The sequence below is a fragment of the Dreissena polymorpha genome, chromosome 3 (assembly GCF_020536995.1).
Source record: "Dreissena polymorpha isolate Duluth1 chromosome 3, UMN_Dpol_1.0, whole genome shotgun sequence".
Taxonomy (NCBI): domain Eukaryota; kingdom Metazoa; phylum Mollusca; class Bivalvia; order Myida; family Dreissenidae; genus Dreissena; species Dreissena polymorpha.
The window spans coordinates 125,781,558-125,805,997 of record NC_068357.1 but is presented as its reverse complement, the minus strand read 5'-3'; the positions used below and the strand labels follow the sequence as shown (position 1 = coordinate 125,805,997).

General features: G+C 36.3%; 1 protein-coding gene and 1 long non-coding RNA gene across 6 annotated transcripts in view; both read right to left on the bottom strand.

Moving 5' to 3' along the window:
• LOC127871333 (uncharacterized) overlaps positions 1-24,440 on the bottom strand; it is a 69,223-nt gene continuing 44,783 nt past the window's right edge. Inside the window, exons 3-4 of one of the 5 annotated variants that reach the window (XR_008045287.1) lie at positions 5,869-6,562; positions 1-871 (exon numbers count right to left, since the gene is read on the bottom strand). Coding sequence is in view for 4 of the 5 variants with exons in the window: in XM_052414143.1 (XP_052270103.1) it covers positions 6,449-6,562; positions 6,968-7,078 (225 nt within the window). In the remaining variant the exon portion in view is untranslated. Of the gene's footprint in view, positions 872-5,238; positions 6,563-6,967; positions 7,079-24,440 lie in introns of those variants that run through there. The other 4 variants (XM_052414146.1, XM_052414143.1, XM_052414145.1 and 1 more) reach the window with 4 other exon arrangements.
• On the bottom strand, positions 17,853-22,566 carry LOC127871338 (uncharacterized). The gene is made up of 3 exons (XR_008045290.1): positions 22,416-22,566; positions 21,472-21,561; positions 17,853-20,717 (listed from the first exon to the last, which is right to left on the bottom strand). It is a non-coding gene; the product is annotated as an uncharacterized LOC127871338 (long non-coding RNA).

Below are 24,440 nucleotides of genomic sequence, written 5' to 3'. Positions count from 1 at the left end.
TTGTCCATGATAACTTCGGTGTAAAGTACGCACCTAAATACTTATAAAAAGACACGACTTCTACATTTGCTCCTTTGTATGTAACATTCAGATGGGTTATATTTACCAAAATTGTATTTGGAAAAAGTTATCGCGAATTATGGAAAACCAGTCTGGGACTATGGCTTATTCCCTTAAGGCCGGGAAACAGCAAACAGGAAGCAAATCAATTGAGAGCCAAAAACGCGTGTTTTGGCGTTGAAAAACATATAACGCAAGAAGATAGAGAACAATGCGCTTCAAAACAATGACTTTCCTGGCGTATTTGGTCTTGAGGTATGCATATATAGTTGATATAGCATTTGTCGGAGTGTCTATGTAGCTAAGTGGCCCATGATTTGCATCGCGAAAATATTTGACGCGGGCAGAAATATTTTGAGTCTGATCAATATATGTGTATTGTATGTCAAATAACCGATACAATAAGCGGTCAACGCACTCCGCTACGCGGCGTGCTTTTGCCCGTATAATCACGAAAATTAGGTCGAATATTAAACTATATCTGCAATATCCAGCTTTTTTGGACTAGTCTTTTATTGTGAGTTAAAGCCCTTTTAAGATTTTTGTCTACTTTGGAAATCACTAAATATACTGTGTCAAGTCTAAGACAGCTCCTTTATGGTTTTCACCATGGCATAACGCTCGACCGACGGTTCTCAAAGTCTTGCATTCTGTCTTCCATTCGTAGACGACTTTCGTCGTTTGTTGCGTTTTTTTAACATTTGTGCTGAAAGAGATTCGCCTGTTGCTATCGGCAACTTTTCTGGACACTATAGCGGAGATTGCAGTGATGGCCCCAAGCCAGAATACTTCGCTCCTTATGTCTTTGCATCTAAAACAGAAATATCTTTTTTTTTAACCAGAACACTTCCTTGCTTATGTGTTTGCACCTGAAACAAGAAATATCTTTTTTTAAAGTGTGGTTGGTGTTGATAAAAGATAAAGAGTTGTATCAATGAGATCAAAGCAAGCGAATGCCTTTTTCTGCGCTGTTCTTAGCTGCATCACACGCAATTCAATTGCGGGGTGTTGCGCCAGATTTCGTGGCTTATTTCGAATAATAAGATATTATTGAAAATTACTGATTGGACGCTGAACAGCACAGTTTGGTGACAGGAAAGTTACCCGAGAATTTCTCGTGGTGCTTCTGTGTCAGCATACATGGCTGTGTACTGTGACTTTCTTATTCGATACTCTAATATCTCTAATCAGTGGATGATCAAGTACCCCATGTCGCTTTTATGGCGATTAAGCGCGGTTAACAGAGTGAATGGCCAGATTAACTGTTGTGATTTGTACGTCCCGCGTATTAAAAAACAGTGTACATGCGGATTATCGGACGTCCAAGCGACTTCCACCATTTATAAAACGGACCAACAACTACCGATTATGGGCGTAATATACGCCCGGACGTCCATTAACGGAAGCGCTGTGTCAAACTTTTCTATCCCTCAAGCCTTTTCATTATAAACAAAATTGTCTCAGGCTGAACACGCAGTTAACATCGTTGCAAAACGCACTGAAGTATCCCTTTTCATACCATATACTTTACAAGAATAGAAAGTCAATTGAATTTCCTATTAATGTAAATGTGATAACTGTTTGTAGATTGCACGTTTTCTATTTCGCAAAGTATCTGGCCTACCGGCGGTCAATTATACATGTATATTCAAATTCATTGGACGCTTACAAAGGTCAGCTAAGGTGAAACGCTGGGGGTTAAATAGCTACGCCGAAAAAGTACTACCGTTACATGCACGTAAATTGTCAGTGTTGAGAGTTGATGCCAATAGTTATTAGATTTTACATGATATAGTAATCCTTCATCTCATGCTTGTTTTAAAATATTTAACTTTAATTTTGCGTGTGTTTTTTAAGGAAACAGGGAAAGAGATGTAAAAAAATGTAGGACGCTTTGATCTTTAGCATCCTGAAGAAAAAATATATAATTATACACCCATTCTGTAACAATGTTACTAACTAATTGAAACGGGTTTTTGGTCAGTTGATATTTAGTGGAATTAATATTAATTAGTATGAAAGTTTTTTATAATCGGTGTCATAGCCCATAATAAAGTCTGTGTAATAGTTCCATGATACGGGATCAATGAAACAATACAGTTTACGATTTTATTGAACCGATAGCTGAACATATTTTCCATGAGAGAACGGAAGTTGTCGGTGAAGGTCATTAAGGATTAAGTCTAGCGAACAGTAGTTCTTAGGAGAGTCATAACGCATACAAATCGATAAATTTAGCAGAAAGGAGATACAAATCTGACAAAAAATTATCAAAGATTTTGTGAGGAAAGTGACTTTGGAAACAATCGGAATTTTTTAAAACGTGAGGAAAAGACGAAATTCCACAAATTTTGAACTTTGAACGAGTTCCTTCGTTCATCCGTTGTGCGGAGAACGAAAGTTCTTGTACTCGCACACTATTGCTGAAATGGCTGAATCTGAAATGGATTTAATACAACAAAATAGTGCTACGCAAAGCTCAGACATTAAATAGGTTAAAAGCTGGGAAAGCCAGTGAAACCGCTTCATATGTGGACTTAGAATGGGGGAAATCCCCGACCACAACTGATCCAGCTAAAAACAGACTCGGGGAACCCCGATTCGTCTCCCGCCGTATTTGGTACTGACACGGAGGAGGCTAGGAATGTGCGTACTACGTCAAAGGATGTGCGTTCTACACTGGAAAAAACAAAATTCAGATGAGGCGCGCAACTCGACGGAAATGCGTCACAGTTTTGGGAGAAACTCTCCAAAATGGAGGAAAGAATGACCAAGTCAGAGGAGCAAAGTACGGATATTCTTTCTCGACTTGTATTTAGTGTTGCTGCATTACAAAAGACTATCGAAGCAAAAGCTACAACTAACACTTCGTCGATGAAAGTTACTGCCGATAGCGATTGTGAGGACGTCAACGATTTGGACGCACTAATGGCGTCCAAACAAACAGATCAAACCAAAACCGAAAGTGTCGTTTCTTAGAGATTTAGAGGAAATCTACGCCGAAAAAAGTGCAATTCGGACCGGCGGTGAGTGAAAAACTCAACGATCTCGTGAATAATGCCATTGATCGGCCTTTTCGTGATGAAGCTTTCAAATTGCTGGAAAAGAAACACCAAACCCCCAGCAATTGCACCCGAATGACGGTCCCTAAAGTCAACAAGGAACTATGGCAGGCTTTCGAGACAGCTAGACCTGCTGATCTAGCTATGCAAGCATGCCAGAAGTACATGGCATTGGTCATGGTCCCAATCATTAAAATTCTGGACATTTTTGTAAATAATGGGGATAAAGAGGAAGTGTAACAGCTTACAAAAGATTCATTTCGCATCTTAGCTCAGGGAATGAATGAAAACAGGAAAGGAACAAAAGGAAGGACTTGATAAGACCCTCTATCCCTGCAAAATACAGAAAAGTGTGTGGAAATGATTTTCCGCCATCAGAATTTCTTTTTTGGTGATAATTTGGAGGAGCAAGTCGACGACGTAGACACGGAAGAAAAGAGATCCAATAAACTCTCTGGACATAAAAACACCATCACCACCACCACCAACAGGTCTTTTTTAGGTCAGTGGAGGCCACAAGGGCCCCATGGATACAAAAACATCAACGCAATCAGAAGCCGTACCACAGAAATGTGCCAGCAAAGTCACACGGGAAACACATGCCAAAAGGGCAAATAAGGAGGAAATAACTGTAAGTACAATTATTAATGTACAAATTACGCCAGAGAATGTTTATGGTGGCCAAATAGCAAAATACATTGACAATTGGCGTGATATAACATCAGATGAGTGGATCTTACAGACAGTGCATGGTTACGAAATAGAACTAAACAGTATCCCTAACCAAACTTTTGTGCCAAACAATATTATTAAATGATAGAGAAAGAGACATGATTAATTCAGAAATGCAAGCATTTTTAAGTAAACGTATCATTGAAGAAGTTAAATACTCTCAGTATAAACAATTATATTCGAACATTTTCATTAGACCATAAAAGGGTGAGTCTGTACGCGTCATACTAAATTTTTGTTTAATGAAAACGTACACAAAATTCATTTAAAAATGGAAACACTTACGTCGGCAATAGAAATCATTCAAGAAAATGACTGTTTGCTTCTATAGATCTGAATGATGCATACTTTAATGTTTTAGTGCAGCAGAAAGATAGAAAGTATCTTAGATTTATGTGAGAAGGGAAACACTATCAATTTCGTACACTGCCACAAGACTAATCATGTAGTCCTCGAGTGTTTACAAAATTACTGAAACCGGCATTTGCATGCTTGAGAAGTATGGGACATTCAAGTGTTCCATATATCGATGATAGCTTATTGAGTGCAAACACTAAAGAACAATGTCGAGCAATGTTACAAACAAAACTCAATTAATGGACAAACTGGGCTTTACTGTCCACCTAAAAAATCAGTTTTCGATCCAGTTCAAATCATAGTATTCTTGGGGGTTTATCCTCAGTTCAATAACTATGCGAGTTATAGTTACAGAAGAACGACGTATTGGAAAACTAATCATGTTAGGGACAACAATAATTTCTTGGCAAAGGTTACCATACGCGAATTTGCACAGTTGTTGGGGAAAATGGAAGCTTGTGAAGCTGAAATGCAGTATGCACCTCTGTATTATAAAGATTTAGAGCATGAAAAAGATCAGAATCTGAAGCAGTGTAAAGGCAATTATGATGCACATATAGTGATTTCTGACAATAGCAGGGAAATGATTTCAGCATTTCTCAAGTGTAGTAGAAACGCATATAAGCCGATTACACGAGAGGCTCCCGCTTTAACACTCTATAGTGATTCTAGCTAAACAGGGTGGGGCGGGGTCAATGTTACCCAAAACACACACACACACATGGGTTTTGGTCTGAACAAGAAAAACTTGAACATTTTAGCGTACTAGAGCTCAAAGCAGCATCATTAACTATAAAATCATTAACAGGAGTGATGCAAGATGCACACATTTCAAATTGGTATGGACAATACAGCCGCAATATCATATGTAAACAAGTTTGGGGGGAAAATGCCAGCATGACACTCTATAGCCAAAGAACTTTGGTGTTGGGCTACAGACAGAAATTTGTGGATTAGTGTAGCCCATGTTCCGGGCGTCGAAAACAACGAAGCTGATGATTTAAGTAGAAAAATGAACGATGATAAGGAGTGGATGTTAAATCCAGTTTATTTTTTTGAAAACAAATTTCACCCTAAGCTAAAACGTGTACACTCAAACAACAAATGGTATATAATTAGTTTTGCTTACATATATTTCTTATTGCTTATACAAACTATAGTACGGTGATCTTAAAAAAATATTGATAAAAAGTTGCACAAATAATATATTGTTCTGAATTGGAAGGTGAAAACACCAGCGTATTAGAATTTGTAAAAATCTTTTTTTCAGTCCAACCAAGTCATCAACACATATTAATTATATATTGCTCTAAATTGGTTAGTAAATAAACCAAACAAATGGATATTATCAATATTAACAAATATTGGCATGCACAAAAGAAAGTATTAATAGAATTAAGGGCGTTTCTTAATCAATAGCCAGAAGCATGTACCGGTACTCACAAGCATAATCGTAAGTAAATGCCCTTTAATACAAGTAGCGACTTTCGAATACACTGACGCAATTATCGACATAAAAGAAGCCAGGCATACGATAGACAGATAAACAACCATATCATACAAGTAATGCCTGTTGAATGATAGTATTGATGCACAAACTCTCAGACTTTATATTCATGTATGGTTTTGAGCATTCCAGTACAATCAACTCACTCACCGACACGAATTGGTGTATTGCAATGTACATGTACGGTGTGTCAACGCCAACCACACGAATTGGTGTATTGCAATGTAAATGTATATTATGTCAACGCCAACCACACGAATTGGTATATTGCAATGTACATGTACGGTATGCCAACGCCAACCACACGAACTGATGTATTGCAATGTACATGTACTGTATGTCAACGCCAACCACACGAATTGGTGTATTGCAATGTACATGTACGGTATGCTAACGCCAACCACACGAAATGGTGTATTACAATATACATGTACGGTATGTCAACGCCAATCACACGAATTGGTGTATTGCAATGTACATGTACGGTATGTGAACGCAAAACACACGAATTTTGGTGTATTGCAATGTACATGTACGGTATGTCAACGCCAACCACACGAATTGGTGTATTGCAATGTAATGTACGGTATGTCAACGCCAACCACAAGCTGCACACATCTCAATGTCGAATGACGCTTCTCAGAGTCTCGCATATTGTCTTGCATTCTTTGACGACCGGTATCTGTGTTTTGCCTTGAGACTCGTCTCATTTGCGCTGAACTTTGGAGCTTTACAATTTTTTAGCATATTTCAACGTCAAGGTAATTGCTGTGATGACCCCTGCAAGGACCAGCAATAGCACCAAACACCCGATGCATTTTCTTCGTTTGCTATCCCTTTGCATCTGTAAAACATGGTACATGTACTTGTCTGTAAATCAGTGGTAAGGTTGTCATCCATGGTACTTGAGACTATCATTGTTACAGTAATCCTTTCTATAACGCATGCTATAGAAAATAACAGGTTACTACCTGATCGTTTTGTTATGTATCAGGTGAGGCTTAGAATAAAATGACGATGATTGTCGAGCTGTAATTTTATTCGTGTCAAGCCTGACATATATAACAAAACGATCAGACTGGTGTAAACTAGTCATTACAAACTAAGGTAAAAGGGCGTTCAGGCAGTTAGTATGCGGTGAAACGCATTATATCAACTTGCACAGCTAAGCAGAGAATTCATTTTCTACCACTTTTTTTATTTGTCGGCCATAGATGCGAACACGAAACTTATATATTGTTATATTTACCATCTTGTGTTGTTGTGTTGGTGTCAGTATCACCATGGGGCGACCGATGTACACGCTCGAGTCTCCAGGACGGCGCACCGCGTGATGTGGGACTAATAACGGAGGGGGAAGGCCCGAGGAAACGGAGCTTCCGTAATGACAGATTGTGTACGGGTCAGCTCACAATGCGCGTAATTCTTTATCAATCCCGGGAGTTGACTATGAGAAGGTGTTCGACAGCGTGGATCGATAGTTCCTTTGAAGATTACTGAGACACTACGGAGGGCCATAAAAGATCCCAAACATAAGCAGAAACTCTTTTAAGGGGATGACCTGCAGAATTGTTACTGGCTGAGAGCTCACCGACGCCTTCGAAGTAAGAAACGGAATGAGGAAAGGCTGCTCAATCTAACCATTCAGACTGGGCAAACTATATACAGAGGGAAGAAAAATGTGTAAAAGACCAACGAACCCAAAACACACCCATCACAGACTAATGGGGAGACGCTGGAAGAGGAGGAAAGCTTTACCTATCTTGGTCGTATCCTGAACAACAATGAATGAACGGATGCATACGTTAGAACCAGGATCGGTAAGGCAAAAGAACCCCTCCATCAGCTTAAAAACCTCTGGAAATCCAGCGAGATAGGCATCACCACCAAGATCAATAGCATCGTGAAACCAACGCTACTCTAAAGAGCAGCGACTTGTAGAATTAATGCCACCACCAATAAAATATCCAGGTAAACATCAACACATGTTTAAGAAAGATCCTGGAGATCCGTTGGCCAGATAAAAGATCGCCAACGAAAAAGTATAGAGAAAAACAAATCAGCAGCCAGTTGAAGACGTCATCCTTCAATGACATTGGCGATGGATATGCAAGCCTGTATTCAATACACAAATCTATCACCTGGAACCCCACAGCAAATAGGAAGAGATCATGGTCTAGACAAACCTGGTGCGAGAACTGGATGCAGAAGCCAAGCAGATGGGTAAGACACTGCGAAAGCTGGAGAGACTAACACAGAACCGAGACGCCTGAAAAAGGCGAAGAGAAGAGATGAGATACGAGCAACTGTCGAGAAAAATATCTAAAACCTATACAATATGCCAGTATAGCCGTGACATTTTTGACGTTTACACTCAAAAACATATAAAGACGTAATGAAAAACCTAAACATAACTGCAAACTTTGCCTCTATGTCAGCCATATTATAACTATTGTACGGTCTTCGAACGATTTACGTTCGGATATTCCTGGTACAGGCCGTGATATAATACAACGTCTATTTACCATTGAAAAAATGATCAATAAGGAAATATGTCGCGCTAAAGGTTTTTAAAAAATGATTTGCAAAATGTGTATTGGTTCTCCAGTCAATAGATGTTCTATTGAACATATATCAACCAGAGAACCAATACACGATTGTGGTTTTTTAAAATAATAAATCCTTTAACGCGACATATTTCCTTATTGATAATTGGTTATTTATGTCGTGTTTATTCGTGCAACACGTGAGCTACATATTTCAAAAAGGTGAAATTTTCACAAAGAACACAAGATTTGCTCGCCATAAAAAAAACTCAACATAAGTATTATAAACAACGAGAGCGCCGATGGCGTTGAAATTGCAATAAATAAACTTCGAGTACTGCGTATCGGTGGGTACGACGTATCGATGTAATCCGAAACATATCTGCCACAAAACGTCTTAGTTCCTGTGTCGATTGTTTACAAGTTTTTTTTTCCCACTGTATTATAAACAAAAATATCCGGTAAATGGTCTATCTACGGGTAAGTAAGTTCTCTTTTATAACGCAATACGATGTCATTTACAAAATCGTGCACAGTTGCATGAGTTTTGTTAAGGATTGAGAAAGTAATTCACGATTTTCGATTGCAATTTTACCGAATAGAAACATGCCATTGTAAAATGACGTCACATGGTGATGCGCGTGTTAGACGGTGTTGAATTTTTACATATATGGGCTACTACGATTACGATTACTCGCTCAAATTGCATAGATCTAGCAGTCAATTGAAATAGAATGTTGTTTTTTTTCTCGAATATTTTTCGTGCGTGTTCCAATTAATATGTTTTTATTTCCAATTTCCCGCCATCACCCAATTCTAGCTGAAGAGAAGTCGATGTATAATTTGTTAAAACTATACTGATATAAGAGGACTAGAAGGTCAAAGTTATTGCTAAGTTGTTGTCGTTGAAAACTGTATTAATTTTTATATTATATTATTTAGTTGTTGTTTTTTATAAAATGCACATATATCTTATATATCAGACATACAATATGCAAACTAATGAAATAAAAGGTACAAAATTGAATGCACTTTGTTTAACTAACAATTTCTCTTATCTGGTACACCAATGACAGGTCCGAACTTTATGCTAGTAATCTACAAAGCGGCTAAACATTAATACACCGATACGCAGTTCTCTTCATAACAAACAAAAGTGCGTCCGACCGTAAGCAGAACCATGCCGATATCGAGATAAAATGTTCAATCATATCATAATGAAAATGTTCCATCATATAATAATGGAACTTAATTTATTCACACAAAGGATAAAATAACAACGAACCGATGTTTTTTTCTTTGATTTATTACGATAAAAAAAATCTATTTGAAGACAAAGGATCAATACACCGATACGCGGTATCACTAGGCTACAGGGAAGTTTCTTCTGAAGTAAATGTTTAGGGAACAGTTGACTAAATGAAAATCAAAAAGGCTATCAAAAAGTAGCTTTTTAAGAATAAGTACAAATAAATGAAACAATAAGTTATGAAATATTGCAGAACACCCTATATCAATCGTAAAATCAGAAACACGTATCAAGGGAGCTTGGTATTTTGCGAGCAAGTACATGCCCGGATTTAAATGTTATTTCTGATTTGCTGGACATGTATTTATGCTCTTTTAATTTGGAGAAAAATAGTTCCCCACAGAACTGTCCGTTGTTTGTTTATTGAAAAGATGAAGTAAATATTTCTCATAACTATTATATGCTCCTTAAATATATTTGCACTGGGCGGTAATTAACGCCATCATTACATAATAATTATTAACGAGACTGAACGACTTTATATATTCGGAGGCTAAGGCCAAATTTATATCTTTTTTTTTCTTGTTTTGTTTGTAACTTCTCATTATACTGTTGCGATCGCTTGATTTGCATTGAAGCAGAAAGTAAACATAACACCTTTAGACAACCTTGGTCGGTGAAATTTTCTTAGACAAAATGTTTACTAAGAATTTATATTTTATGTATATTGTTTTTACTATATCTATGATATTTTCTCAGTTTTTGTCTTACAAAACGTGAAAGTTTCTTAGAATTTTCTATGATTTGCCGGATTTGAATAAAAAAAGTTAGAAACCTATAGACCTGTCTTAGACGGTTGTCGGCTCTTTCGGCACCTAACTTTTTCGGCCCCTGTTTTTTTTTTCAGCCTCATTCGGCTTATATAATTGGCTGCGTTTTTTTTCGTATGCGTTTCAGTGAGACCCTCGCTTTTGCCAATTACAGAATTGTTTCACGATCGAAATTCGTTTTATTTTCTGTTGATAGATAGATGTTATATCGAAATGTGACTGGTAGCCAGTCTATATAGTTATACAAGATTTATGTCCCTTTTGTACTCTTCGTAATATATAAAGTAATCAACATGGTAGCCGCCTAGTGGGAATTTTCTCGCCAGAAAACAGAAAAATAGACACTGTTTCCGACCTCCGATCGAAGATTGATCAACGCGAGAAGAAAGATGGCAGAATCGTCATTCACACTGCCTAGTTCGCTGAACTTCACCGACGGCAATGTGACGGAGAACTTCAAGAAGTGGAAGCGGGAATACGAAGTCTACATGACGGAAACCGGGTCTAACAAAAAGGACTCTAAGGTGCGTGTCGCAATACTTCTGCACTGTGCAGGACCAAATATCCTTGAAATATATGATCAGGCAACGTGGGAAGTCCCGAGTCACAAAGACGACCCCGTCAAGGTTCCACAAATGATAGAAATCTATTGTAACCCCCGCAAAAATGAAGTTCTTGAATCGCACAGATTCTGGTCAACGCCTGTCCAAGAGCCGTTTGACAATTTCTTAACAGAGTTAAGAAAACGAGCCTCAACCTGTAACTTCAAGGACACAGACAGAATGATCCGTGATAAGAAAGTATTTACCACATTGGGTAAATTACCATAACTATTATTAAGAGAAAACGAGCTTGATTTAAACAAAGCGGTAAAATTGTGTCGAGCATATGAACAACCATTGAAACATGTCCAGGAAATAAGAGACAAAGATGTAACCAAAGTACAGCAAAGTACAGCCAGACCAAAAAATAACAATGTGCGAAACAAAACAAGCTACCAACCAAAGCCGCAATCACAGCCGTGTGATTATTGCGGTAAACTCCATGCGCCGAAAAAGAAAGAATGCCCTGCATGGGGCAAGAAATGTTCCAAATGCGGACACATGAATCATTTCCAAGCAAAATGCAGAACTAATGTTAACATGGTCCAAAATTAAAATGCCGAACTTGAAAATAATGAATTCTGGTTAGCCTAATTTGACTTGAGAACCCAAGTACTAGTAATAGTTACAATGTTAGTAAATGACTGTAATGTGAAATTTCTAGTCGAAACAGGTGCTGAGATCAACAAAATTAACCTGAAATTTGTGAGAAAATCACAGGTCAAAGATAACGAGTATTCACTAAGAATGTGGAACAGAGCGACGATGAAACCACTAAGTGATGTGACACTTCCTGTAAAAAAAATCCAAAAATTGATTGGGTTGTCCTGAACTACTTCCAGAACCAGTTAGGGTTGAAAACTGTGAAAGAAATGAACCTGATAAACATTAACACTGATGCCTTTGTGCTGAAAGTTGAGAAAGATCTTGGTGATTTAATTGAAGCTAAGCTCTACGTAGAAGAAGTTTCCCAACCAGTTGGTTTGCCAGCACAAAAGCACGTAAGATACCAATCGCCATCCAAGGCCAAGTGAAACAAGAACTTGACAAGCTGCGTATCTGCTTAGACCCCCAACCTCTAAACAAAGTGTTTAAAAGAGAGCGGTACAGACTTACCAAATTTGATGATGTCTTGCCAAATCTCAACCAGGCAAAGTTGTTCACCAAAATGGATGTCAAAGAAGCATTCTGGCATGTGCGATTAGACGAAGAGTTGAGCAAGCTCACAACGATAATAACCCCTTTTGGACGATTCCGATGGTTAAGATTACCATTTGGGCTATGTGTATCAAGTGCGATCTTTGCGAGAAAGCTAAACGAAGCTTTGAACGGTCATGAAGGCATTTTTTGTGATCGCAGATGATATCATCGTCGTTGGCTGCGGTGAAAAAGAACAATCAGCAAATCGGACAATGACCATATACTGAAATCACTTGCAAAACGATGCTCAGAACAGAACATTATTCTGAATGAAGAAAAGACAGAGGTCGGAAAAGACGTGAACTTTCATGGACACAGAATAACAGACAAAGGTGTTTAGCCCGATGAGAACAATGAAAGTGAAAGCCATCAAAAACATGCTGCAGCCGAAAAATGTCACAGAGGTTCGACAACTCTGCGGACTAGTGCAATACATGAGCAAATTTCAACCTGATCTTGCATCGACCACGGAACCGATTCGTCAACTAACGCGTAAAGATGCCAAGTGGAAATGGACAAATGAGTGTGACGAAAGCTTAGAAAAAGTGATAGCGCAAATCACGAGCGCCCCAGTTTTGGTGTACTTTGATCCTGAAAAAGTATTCGTGCTGCAAATGGTCTCATCGCAACACGGACTGTGTGAATGTATTCTGCAGGGTGGACATCCTGTGGAATTCGCCTCGCGTGCTCTAACTCCCGCTGAGCGAAAATGGGCGCAGATCGAAAACGAATCGCTAGCGTCCATATGGACTGACGCGATTTGACCAATACACCTTTGGGATCAAAGTAGTAGTGCAGAACGATCATAAATTAGAGACTATTTTGAAAAAGCCTTTGGGCCAAACGCCAAAACGACTTCAAGATGTAATAATGAAACTCTTGAAGTATGACATCGAGTTCCAGTTTGTGAAGGGGTCAGATCTCGTGATCGCGGACGCTCTGAGTCGTGCATACGCAGAATCAAAGGAAAATGAAACTGCAGATTGGTTGGACATTCGAAATGTCAAAAATAGTGCATTCGACCAGTTTCCAGATGCAAGAATTCTGGAAATCAGACGTGCAACAGAAAAAAGATTCGTCAATGCAAGAGCTTCAGAACTTGATAATCACTGTATGGCCGGGGAAAAGTGACATTAGTGTTGAACTCGGACAATATCAACCTCTCAGAGATACTCTCAGTGTACAAGATGGAGAGATCTTCAAAGGTGAAGCAATAGTTATTCCAAAAAGCCTGGGGAAAAAAATGCTGCAAATACTGCACAAAGCACATCTAGGTTATGATAGTATGGACAGAAGAGCCCGCGGAACGAAATTCTGGCCGGGTATGAGAGCAGAACTGAAAAAATTCTAGTCAAGTTAGTACAAGTTTATATGTTAAGACTGTTCTAAGAGTGATAACTATTGTTAAGTGATTTTAGTTTTATAAGTTAAGACTATTCTTAGGGTTAAAACCATTGTCTTGATCATTTGAATTGATATTGTTAAGGGATCTTAAGAATATTGTTTTTAAAGAAAGAGGGATGTTGATAGATAAATGTTATATTGAAATGTGACTGGTAGCCAGTCTATATAGTCTCTATACAAATTTATGTCCCTTTTGTACTCTTCATAATAAAGTATTCAACATTTTTTTTAAGAACGTATTTCCACTAAAAATGGTCTTAGAAAAATTGTTGAAGAAAATCTTAGAAAAAGTTTTCAAGTGAAAAAATGTCAAAATAAGGAAAATAAATATTAACTATAATGGGCCGTATTCCAGTAGCTTCTTAAGTTAAAAATAACTTAAGTTGGGGTATTTTTTACTTATCTCCACTATTTTTTTTCTTAAAAATAAAATTTAACTTAAGTCGTATTCCAGTAGCATCTTAATCTTAGAAATTTCTTCAATCGATATATTTTTATCATATCTTTAAGATTTATTTTATGTCCCTTAACTTAAAGAATTTTTTAAAGTTTTTTTAGCAGCCTTCTTGAAACGCTTAAGCTTAAACGAAAAACAATAATTCCTCTGTGAAAATCATCTAATTTTTCGTGATTTTAAAGAAGAAACAATTTTCCAACTATCTGTCAGGCGAGTTTATCTTTATTGTATCAAGGCGATCTTTTTACTACATAACTCTATCCGCATAATAAACTTCATGACTGAAAGATAAGACAACTCTTTAATGAGCGTCATCGAACGCTGTGGATTTTAATTTCTTTTTCTTGTGTCTAAAACTGCGCGAATGTCTAAATGGTTTATGCTGATAATGCATAACAAAATATGATGTCTGTATGAATATTCCATTTACGCTTTGTGGACTTAAATTAGAGAAATTAATTTGGATCTTCAATGCAGCAATATCGGACAGGATCTAAGTTCGGACACTACGGATCACACCGAGTATTTCCACACTTTAATTTATATTGAAATATATGAGACAGACGACAGATTTGTTGACAGCAGGGGTTAAATGTATACTTTGCTATTTAAACTTGTTTTCATCGTTTTGATCGTCCTGTCAAAACTGTGAACTTACGATGGCACTGTCTTCTTCCTAGTTCTGGCAACCATAACTTTAAATGTCGCTTTTTATGATTTTTGACAGGCGCGACTTTATAGTTATGGACCAACTCCATTAGGAAAGTCAACCAGAAATTCCCGAAAAGTTGACAGTTAACAAAGACCGGTCCAGAACAGCTTTTAAATGAAGTTATTGGCCCAAATTAACAACTTGATCGGAAAGATTGACATTTTTTCACATTTAACTGATATATTCTTTCACAAAATAGTATCTTAAACATTAAAAATATATATATTCTGCTCTTACATATCGAGAAAAACAGCGATGTGACAGACTTTCTTGAAATGCGAGTCTCCCGAGATTTCACGGTCATATGACGTTATTTCTATTTTTAGCAACATACCATGTGCTCAAGTGTTTTCAAATTCAGAATGACATTTACCGGTATTTCAGATTATTCTGGTTTGTTTTGTAAACAAATTGTAGTGTAAATAAAAACTCAAAGTAAATATTAATTAAAACTACCTGATTCACACTGAAATCAGTCTTATAATCCACCAGACGTAAGTTGTTAATCACAAATAATAGATTTCATAAAACGAAAGTAATGTTTACAATTTCAGCATAAAATGTCAAGGTCGAATCGAAAGTATCCAAATGAAAACCCGTCACGTGACAAAGCGACAATGGCGTCAAAATTGTGAATTTCAGATCGATGAGAGTTATTTTCATCTATTGTAAGATGCATTTGAAACATTTGAACCTTAAAATATTCCCCGATGCAGTATTTTATATTCATTCACTAATATACGTAGAAATGTATCCAAGAAAATTAGCTTTCTTTGATTTATAGCGTGACATAAATATGTTACGGCTCCCTGGGCCCCGTTTCATCAAAATTTGCGATGCGATATCATCGCCGATTGCTGATAGTTTACCTGCGATTGCGATATTTTTTTTAAAGCGTTTCATCAAACATATCGCAGATTCTTGCCGGTAGTTTGCCGGTAGTTTAGTGCTATGAGCGATAATCGCTCACAGTCTATTATCAAAATGACGTCAAAACGGGCACCTGCTGAATCTCGCGCAACCTGTCATATTTGACAGACGATCAAACAACAACAATGGCAGCCCTTGTAGAAAATCGAAGTGCCGCTTGGCAGCCTCGAGAATTGGAAGAGCTGCTAGAGGGAGTTCAGCAAAATTATGAAGTGTTGTTGGGGGGGGGAATTTTCTGCCACGTTATCTAAGAAGGACAAAGACCGGACATGGTCAGAAACTGTTCAAACGTGAGTTAAAATTTAAATTTACATTGACATGGCCATAATTGTCTTGTTATGTTTACCATCTTAAAACATAGTTAAATTGGTATGGACACATTAACGTTACACAGGTTTTGTGTTATGATCATCTTATCAATTTAAAATCATTAAGTTCAAATGCAGCCTGAGTGCACTGCACAGAAATTGAGAAAGAAATGATTTGAAATTGTTTAGTTTTCAGCATTGATATTCCTTGACATTTTGATAGGGTATATGCACACTAATTCCCCTTGGTAAAGGGTATATGCAAACTAATCCTACAGTTTCCTACTTGGTCACTTCTCCTCCTAAGTATAGTTGATCTATAATTACCCTGAAAATTAGAATTCATCTATTTATGAAGTGTTTATGAATGAAAAGTTATTAATTGTTTTAACATCAAAGTGTATGTGCCAATGGAAATGTGTGATCATACCTTGTAATCAAATCAAACTGCATGTTCCTGGGGAGTGACATCCATGTGGAGTAACGACTGGCTACTGCGATGCAAAAGAAATGTGCGATATTTTGGCATTAAAGTTGCGATGCGATCGTTGATGAAACGGGGCCCTGGTTGACTTTCGATATGGGATTAGCTTCAGCGTTCAGGTATGTCAATACTATATAAACTGTACGCTGAAGTTTCTTTAGCTATCTACTTCCCTGTGTGGTTTGACATCAAAGGAAGAAAGATACGTAAATGTTTTCTATGTTAAGGCGTCTCTCATGGTAATTAAACTAAGGTCATAAAGCAGTTAAAATGTTGTTGTTTTAAAAACAAAATTTCGAACTAAGTCAAAGAATGTAAGTATTCAAATCAAGTATGTTTAAATTTACCAATATTCAAAATGAACAGATAATGTTAAATCTTAACAACTCTTACCATGTTCCCATTACTAACACCTCCCAACACCTCTTAAGCAGACGATATTTGAAAACGTTGAGTTAAAATGAGAATTTACTCATGATGAATAAGTTAACTTTTTACATCTCAAGGTTTTCATTAAATTTAACAGCTATTTAGAAATCGATCTAATATGCTTTGTGTTTAACAATAAAGATGCAACTAAAGCTTACTCTGCTGCAAACTTCCTAAAACATTGAAAGGGTTAACTAGTTTTTGTTATGCATACACCAAATGGTGATAGCTTTTGAAATCGTTACTAGTTTCATTATTTATTTCAAATACAGGAATGCCATTACATCCGCCACGCCTGGACATGCTAACTGAATTAACAGACCACGAAATTATAAAAAGATACAGACTGAATAAAGCAGGCATAAATTATCTAGAGGGGTTGATTGGGGCAACTTTAAGTCCCCGTACGGCCAGACATAAAAGCTTGTCTGCTCTTGAAATTTTTTTGATAATGTTACGTTATCTTGCCTCTGGAGAATTCCAAATAAATGATGGAGACCTTTATCAGGTCAGTCAGTCAACGGTTTCAAAAGTAATAAGTGAGGTTCTTCAATAACTAACATCATCAGACATGGTCCGGGAGCATATACGTTTCCCGACATCTGTGCATGACCTGGATGCACAAGTGGCTCAATTTGCTGGTGTTGCAAATTTCCCAAAAGTTATGGGTGTGATTGACTGCATTCATGTGAAAATCCTGGCTCCCTCTTTGGAAGAGGAAATTTATGTGAATAGAAAAGGTTTTCACAGTATAAATGCCCAGCTTGTATTTGATGCTTTTGACACAATCATAGATGTTGTTCCGAGGTGGCAAGGATCCTCACATGATAGCCGGATTTTACAAAATAGTGGGGTTAGACAGCTGTTTGAGGAGGGAATCATCCCCGTCGGGTGTCACCTACTTGGAGATAGTGGTTATTCCTCTCGAAGATGGCTGCTTACCCCATACGCAAACCCTCAAGCAGGACAACAAACCCGGTACAACAAGTAATTATATATTTATATTGCCATGTATAGGATATCACATTTATGTTGCCCATAAAGAGAATGACACACACATTTTAAGTGTAAAACTTTTAATAACATAATGAAAATAAATCTTAAGCCTATAACTCTGAAATTTCATAACAGTAAATAACAAGAGTGCCAAACTGTCACAAGATACGCCCATTAAACGGTTTTGGACAACTGGATAACTTTACCATGACCCATATTTAAATTTGACCTTCATATCATCTAGACACCACTTCTGACAAAATTTGGTGAAGACCGGATGAAAACTACTTCAATTAGATAGTGGACACCATGCTACATGCTTGAAATGCACTAAGTGACCTCGTAAGTGATCGTAAGTGACCTCGTGATCTAGTTTTGGACCCGGCATGAACCATATTGGAACTTGACCTAGATATCATATAGATACAACTTCTGACCAAATTTGTTGGAGATGGGATTTATACTACTTCAATTAGATAGTGGACACCATGCTACATGCTTGAAATGCACTAAGTGACCTCGTGACCTAGTTTTTGACCCGGCATGAACCATATTGGAACTTGACCTAGATATCATATAGACACAACCTCTGACCAAATCTGGTGGAGATCAGATTAAAACTACTTCAATTAGAGAGCAGACACCATGCTAAATCCTTGAAATGAACTATCTGACCATGTGACCTAGTTTTTGACCCAGCGTGACCCATATTCCAACTTGACCTAGATATTGTCTAGTGAAACTTCTGACCAAGTTCGGTGAAGAGAGCGGATACTGCTTTGGACGCCGCCGCAAAGGGTGATTTTATAATACGTCCCGTTTTGAAAAACGGGCGTATAATAATTAAGTTACTCTGTTCAATAACAAACCAATTAATTGTGTTACAAGGAAGAATGTCAAGCTCAGTCATTGCATCTCTAACAAATTCGTCACATTGTAGCAAAAGAATAACTTGCTTAAAGAAAGTACATTCAAATACAGTGAAAATGCTTAATGTTCAACTTCAAAATACAGAACTCTTTATTTTAGAGCACACAAAATTACAAGAGCAAAAGAAGAAAAGGGTATAGGGCAACTGAAAAGGAGATTTGGTATTTTGCATGGAGAAATCCGTATGAAACCAGAAAAGGCTTGCAGGTAGTTTCCTTATAATTCACCTATAACTTATTTGTACCTTTATAAAAAACAATTATTTTTGTGAACAAAATCTTTGAACATTTAAATAACTCCTTGTACAATGCAACTTTCTGACATATTGACTAATAATAAAACTACAATCAGGCCCTATGAAATTCACAATATGTAATTATAACCATACATCATATCATTGATGTAGATAAAAAGTGTCAGCTTATAAGGCTGCATTTTTTCGATTGAAACCAAAAACTTTTACCCTTATCGATTACTAATAATTAGGCTAATAATGAGATTTGTCTAAATTTTGTTTTGTTTGGTAACAGGTTAACATATTCCAATATTTCATGATCAGGGTTATAACAGTGTGTTCTGTATTGCACAATATTTGCAAAAGGCAAAATATTCCTCTACCAGATGTTGAAATGGAGGAAAATGATGATAACCAGCCTGAACCCAACCAGCCAGACCCCATGGAAAATGGCCCACAAATGGGACTAAGATACAGGGACTTCTTTGTTAATACTTATTTTTGAAAAAAAGGTACATTGCATTAAATTTCCCATATCCCTTTGAAAATTAATTTCAAAATTCAGAACATCATGGAACTATATAACAACTTACAAAACTTACTGGAGGATAAAGATAAATTGCTCATTTTGAACAACTTTTCTTTATTCTACAATGATTTTTAGAGTAGTTTGCAAAAGTCATAATTCTCATTTTGGTACTGGCCTTATTGTGATATAAGCAAAAATGTGTCAACTAGAGTAAACAAAACTTGACAGACAGATAAACACCAGGACTTGTAGACTGACATACTATGGCAACTTCAGTATCACAAAAGCACACCTTCAGCAAAATACAGTCAATATTGTTTTAAACTTTAAACAACCTCTCTAAACCATGGCAGGAATGCCTGTAAAACTAGGTGACATCTTAACACAGGATGCTAAACATGTGGTAAGCTCCTATCGGAGCTTACTACATGACTAGCATCCTGTATTAAGCTACCATCTGTCTTATAGAACACCTTTTGGAGGTCTTGAAGATGGTCGTTTAATACAAGATTGTCTGTATGCTTCTTGCGAGCTGAAAGCATATTTTAATAACAGATAACATTCATATGACAAGTCAGTAGCTATCACAAGTCAGTAGCATAATATTCTCTATAAATCTCATGGCAAACAAACACATATTCTCTATTTATTTTATGCTTTCCAGTTGTTTATAGAGAAATATATTAGTGAAATAAAACTGATATTTCATTGTTTTAAACAGTGAAAAATAAAGTGAAAAATAACGATATTTTTCACTGTTGTACTGTGAATTTGCGTTATTTTTTTTACCAAATTACGGTGTAAATCCAGCGAAATTATCCAGTTAAACTCTTGCAATGTAAAAAAAACCAACAGATATTTAAAAAAGCATAAAATAAAAAGAAAATGTGTTGGATTGGATGAAATATTGATTTTATTTCACTTGTGATCATAAAAAAATACATATTTTCACTTGTGGCTGTGCCACTCGTGAAAAGATCATTTTATATGATAACTCGTGAAATAAAATCGATACTCCACCGAATCCAACAAATATCTTCCATTTACTTTTCAACAAGCTTCCTTTCGTAGTATTTTATTTGAAGTTTTAGTTTTTCTTCCTTCAATGCTTCAAGTTTCCTGTGACATTTGCATGCACAGCATATGACATCTATTGTGCTGAAAAAAAGAAAAGAGTAATGATTTCCACTGAAAGAAAATGAGTTAACCCTTTCTCTATTACATGTATAAATGCTGTCTAACAATTTTGCAGCCCATGGGAAAATAGTAGAATTTGCTCATCATGAGCAAATTATCTTTTTGTCACTAAGTTTTCAACTTTGATTTAATATCATTACAAGTAATCACAAAGAGTTTGTTTCTTTTGTCTCAATGCTTCCAAAGGGATCTGCTGCAAACCTCATTATACAGGGAAAGGTTAAAAAACAAGAAATCTCATCAAAGTAAATCAAAATAATAATTATACCAAATAATGATGACATAAAAAGAGTGGTTTTGAAGAAAGTTCATTTTTTAGATTCTAAGTTATATAAAGGGAAAATAAGTGAACATGTGTTTAAACTAAATATTGCATTAAATGTTGTTTTTATTGTGTTCACATGTATGACATGTATAAAATAAATTTTATGATTCATGTGTATTTAAACTCATTACCCAGCAACAAATTATGAACTGTCCCAAATTGATTGAGAATTTAGACAACAGTTACAATTTATTTGATTTGTTAAGGTAGAAATCATCGTTAGATAAGGAGAAATTGCTCATTTTTTCAACAATCTTCTTTTTCAGCAATTATGTCTAGAGTTTTGCAAGAACTTTTAAAATCTTGATATTGTTAGGTAATGGTTTAAGGCATAATTCTAGAAAATAAATTGAATTTACACATGTTTCCATCATTTAAGGATGACAATACCTTTCACTCCCTCCTGGTGAATCTCCCAGACTCTCTTTTCCCGGTTGCTGAGGACTGCACTCTTTTCCCGGTTGCTGAGGACTGCACACACTGTATGGAAGGAAAGAAAATTACATCATTATTATTTGATCAAAGCTTCATTTAGAAACTTTTATCTCTAATGATTATTAATCACCTATGTCACTTATGTCAAGGCATTGTTCTCCTTTTCTGCCTTTATTTATACTTTGTTGGGAAATGAGGTGTTTTTTATTGTTATGGGAAAAAAAAATTATTGTTCATTTGAGTAATACTTGTTTTGTTCTAAAGTTACCATCTGTGGTCTGTTTCCTTTTAATTTGCATCTAATGTAGATCTCTATTGCTATCATTATGAGAAAAGTATACCCTCATTTTCAGTAGTAATTAATTAATTTTTTACCAAACAACACATTTTTAACTGTTCCGAAATGAACAGTGTGACCGATGATAGTTTAAATTGTATAACAATATATAGAAAGTATTTTGGTAGGGTAGACATTTTTTTGGATAAGGAGAAATGGCTCACTTTGTGTAATTTCTCATCCCCACAATAATTTATATAGTTATCTGCAATAAAATCATACAATTTTGTCATTATTTATTGCTATGGCAACAAATAGACTAAGAATAGTGCTCAAAATGGTGTGTTTTTTCTGGATCCTGTGATAACTTTAAAAGTTCTAAATATTTGTTCATGAAACTTGGAACATGGATAGATGGCAATATAGACATTATGCACGTCATTTCATTTTGTTCCTACGTCAAAAATTGTGGTTGCTATGGAAACAAATAATAAAAATATTCTGACAATGGTGAAATTTCTGACAATGGTGGAGCCGGTAGGGGACTTTTACTGCTTGGCAATAGTCTTGTTGTATTTGTATTCTAACCCTTTGAGCATAAATATGTTTAATGAATAATTACCTTTGTTGTTTTATCAAGAGCCTGGATGAATCCATGTCTTCAGACAGAGCAATTCCTGATAATGTTTGGGATTTTCTCCCCACAACATCAACTACTGCTTCAGTCAAAACTGATAGTTGTGCAGGCTTTGGTCCACCTCCTAAAAGGAAATACACGCATGTGAGTATACGTAGGAAAAGTGATAGTGAAATTGTTTGGTCCAAGATATCTCTTAAATAGTTGTTTTCAAACAGTCCTAAAAGCATTGTGAGAAAAAGAGAAATGGCTCAAGATAAACAATTTCTTCTTATCTCACAATGATGTCTACCCTTCCAAAGACTTTGTTTCATATTTCAGTATAATTTCAATTATGGTCTACAACCTCTTTCAATTAAGGAAGACCAAAATGTGTAGTATGTTTATGGGCTTACGGTTAAGGGTTAACTGATTGAACAATAAGGATGAGTAACTGATACATGTAACCGAGTACATTTAAATTTAACAGCCATATTTAGCCCAGTACTTTAAAATTTAACAGTACTTAGCATTACTCTTACTTTACAATCTAATTGATAAATATGAGGGTAGCACTTGACAAACATTCATCCAGGAATACAGGGGTCGTGCATTTGAACCCCAGCTTTTCCAATATTCTTTACGAAGTTTAAAGAAGTCTATGATCGATAAGACTAATTCCTTTCTCAACTCGTAATAATTGTGTTTACATGGGAAAAATCAGGAGCAAGAATAGGTGTACTTATCACTGATATAAGATAAAAAAAAATGAAAATGACGTGAACACCTAAATCCAAAAGTGCTTGATGAGATAGATTTGACTATGCAATAACGTACCTGTTTTGTTTGACAGAATAAGGTGCTCTGCAAACAGAGACCAATGAACCCATACAAGGTTGTCCCAAGCCAAACATAAAGTTGCTATATCCAATGGCTCAACAAAGCTCAAGTCTAGACAAAACTCAAAAGTTATGGCAAATGCCAAAATGTATAAGTTGTTTAAAAAACTGACAGACAGACAGACGGCAAAAAACGATATGTCTCCCCAATGGGAAGGGACATACATTTGATGCTTTCTACGATATCAACGTTAATGAAGTTTCACAAATCATTGTGATCATTGAAAACACGGGTACGAACATTTTTAGGGACGAAAGTAGTCGGAATATAAATACAAAATTTTCCAACAATATACACGTAGTAACAGTAATTTGTTTAATGCAAATTGTAAATTAATCTCATTACAAACGAAATTGACATTGCAAATTAAATATTACCTCGAATGCATTGAACATTGTGTTTTTGCCGATGTCTTCCTCTCTGCGATTATTTACCATTGTAAAGTTAAAGGCGTGTTAAGAACTCATACAACACACCTCGGCGCAAAAACCAACGCACGTGTAATATCTATTTGGAGTAATATTTTTCAATAGAACGGGTGAATATCACAGAATGTGCATAATCTAGTTGGGATTTCCTGACCAGGGTGTATCGGACATATATTAGGCATGTGATTCAGTAAAATATTTCATTTCTGATCATTAACATCACTTGTGCTCTATCATGTTGGACTTGATTTTTTCCATAATAAAGAAAGTGCTATATCTATTTTGAGTTATATTTATCCTCAAACGTGCAACGTTGTCTGACCACGAGCGGGTATAAACCATCGTGCATTCTGAGGCATGTGAATGAGTGCAACAATACACTACGGGACATTAACAGAATATGTGCAACATCTTTTTGATGCTATATTTTGCGATAGCGCGCAATTGTGCAATATCTAGTTGGAATTACATGACCATGGTGTAAAGACAATATATATGTACACATTTTGCTTCGATGTGCAACGATGTCTTCCTCTCTGCGAGTATTTACCATTTTAAAGTTAAAGGCGTATTAATAACTCATACAACACACCACGGAGCAAAAAACAGCGCACGTGAATTATCTATTCGGAGTTATATTTTTCAATAGCACAGAATGTGCAAAATCTAATGGGAATTTCCTGACCAGTGTGTATAGGACATA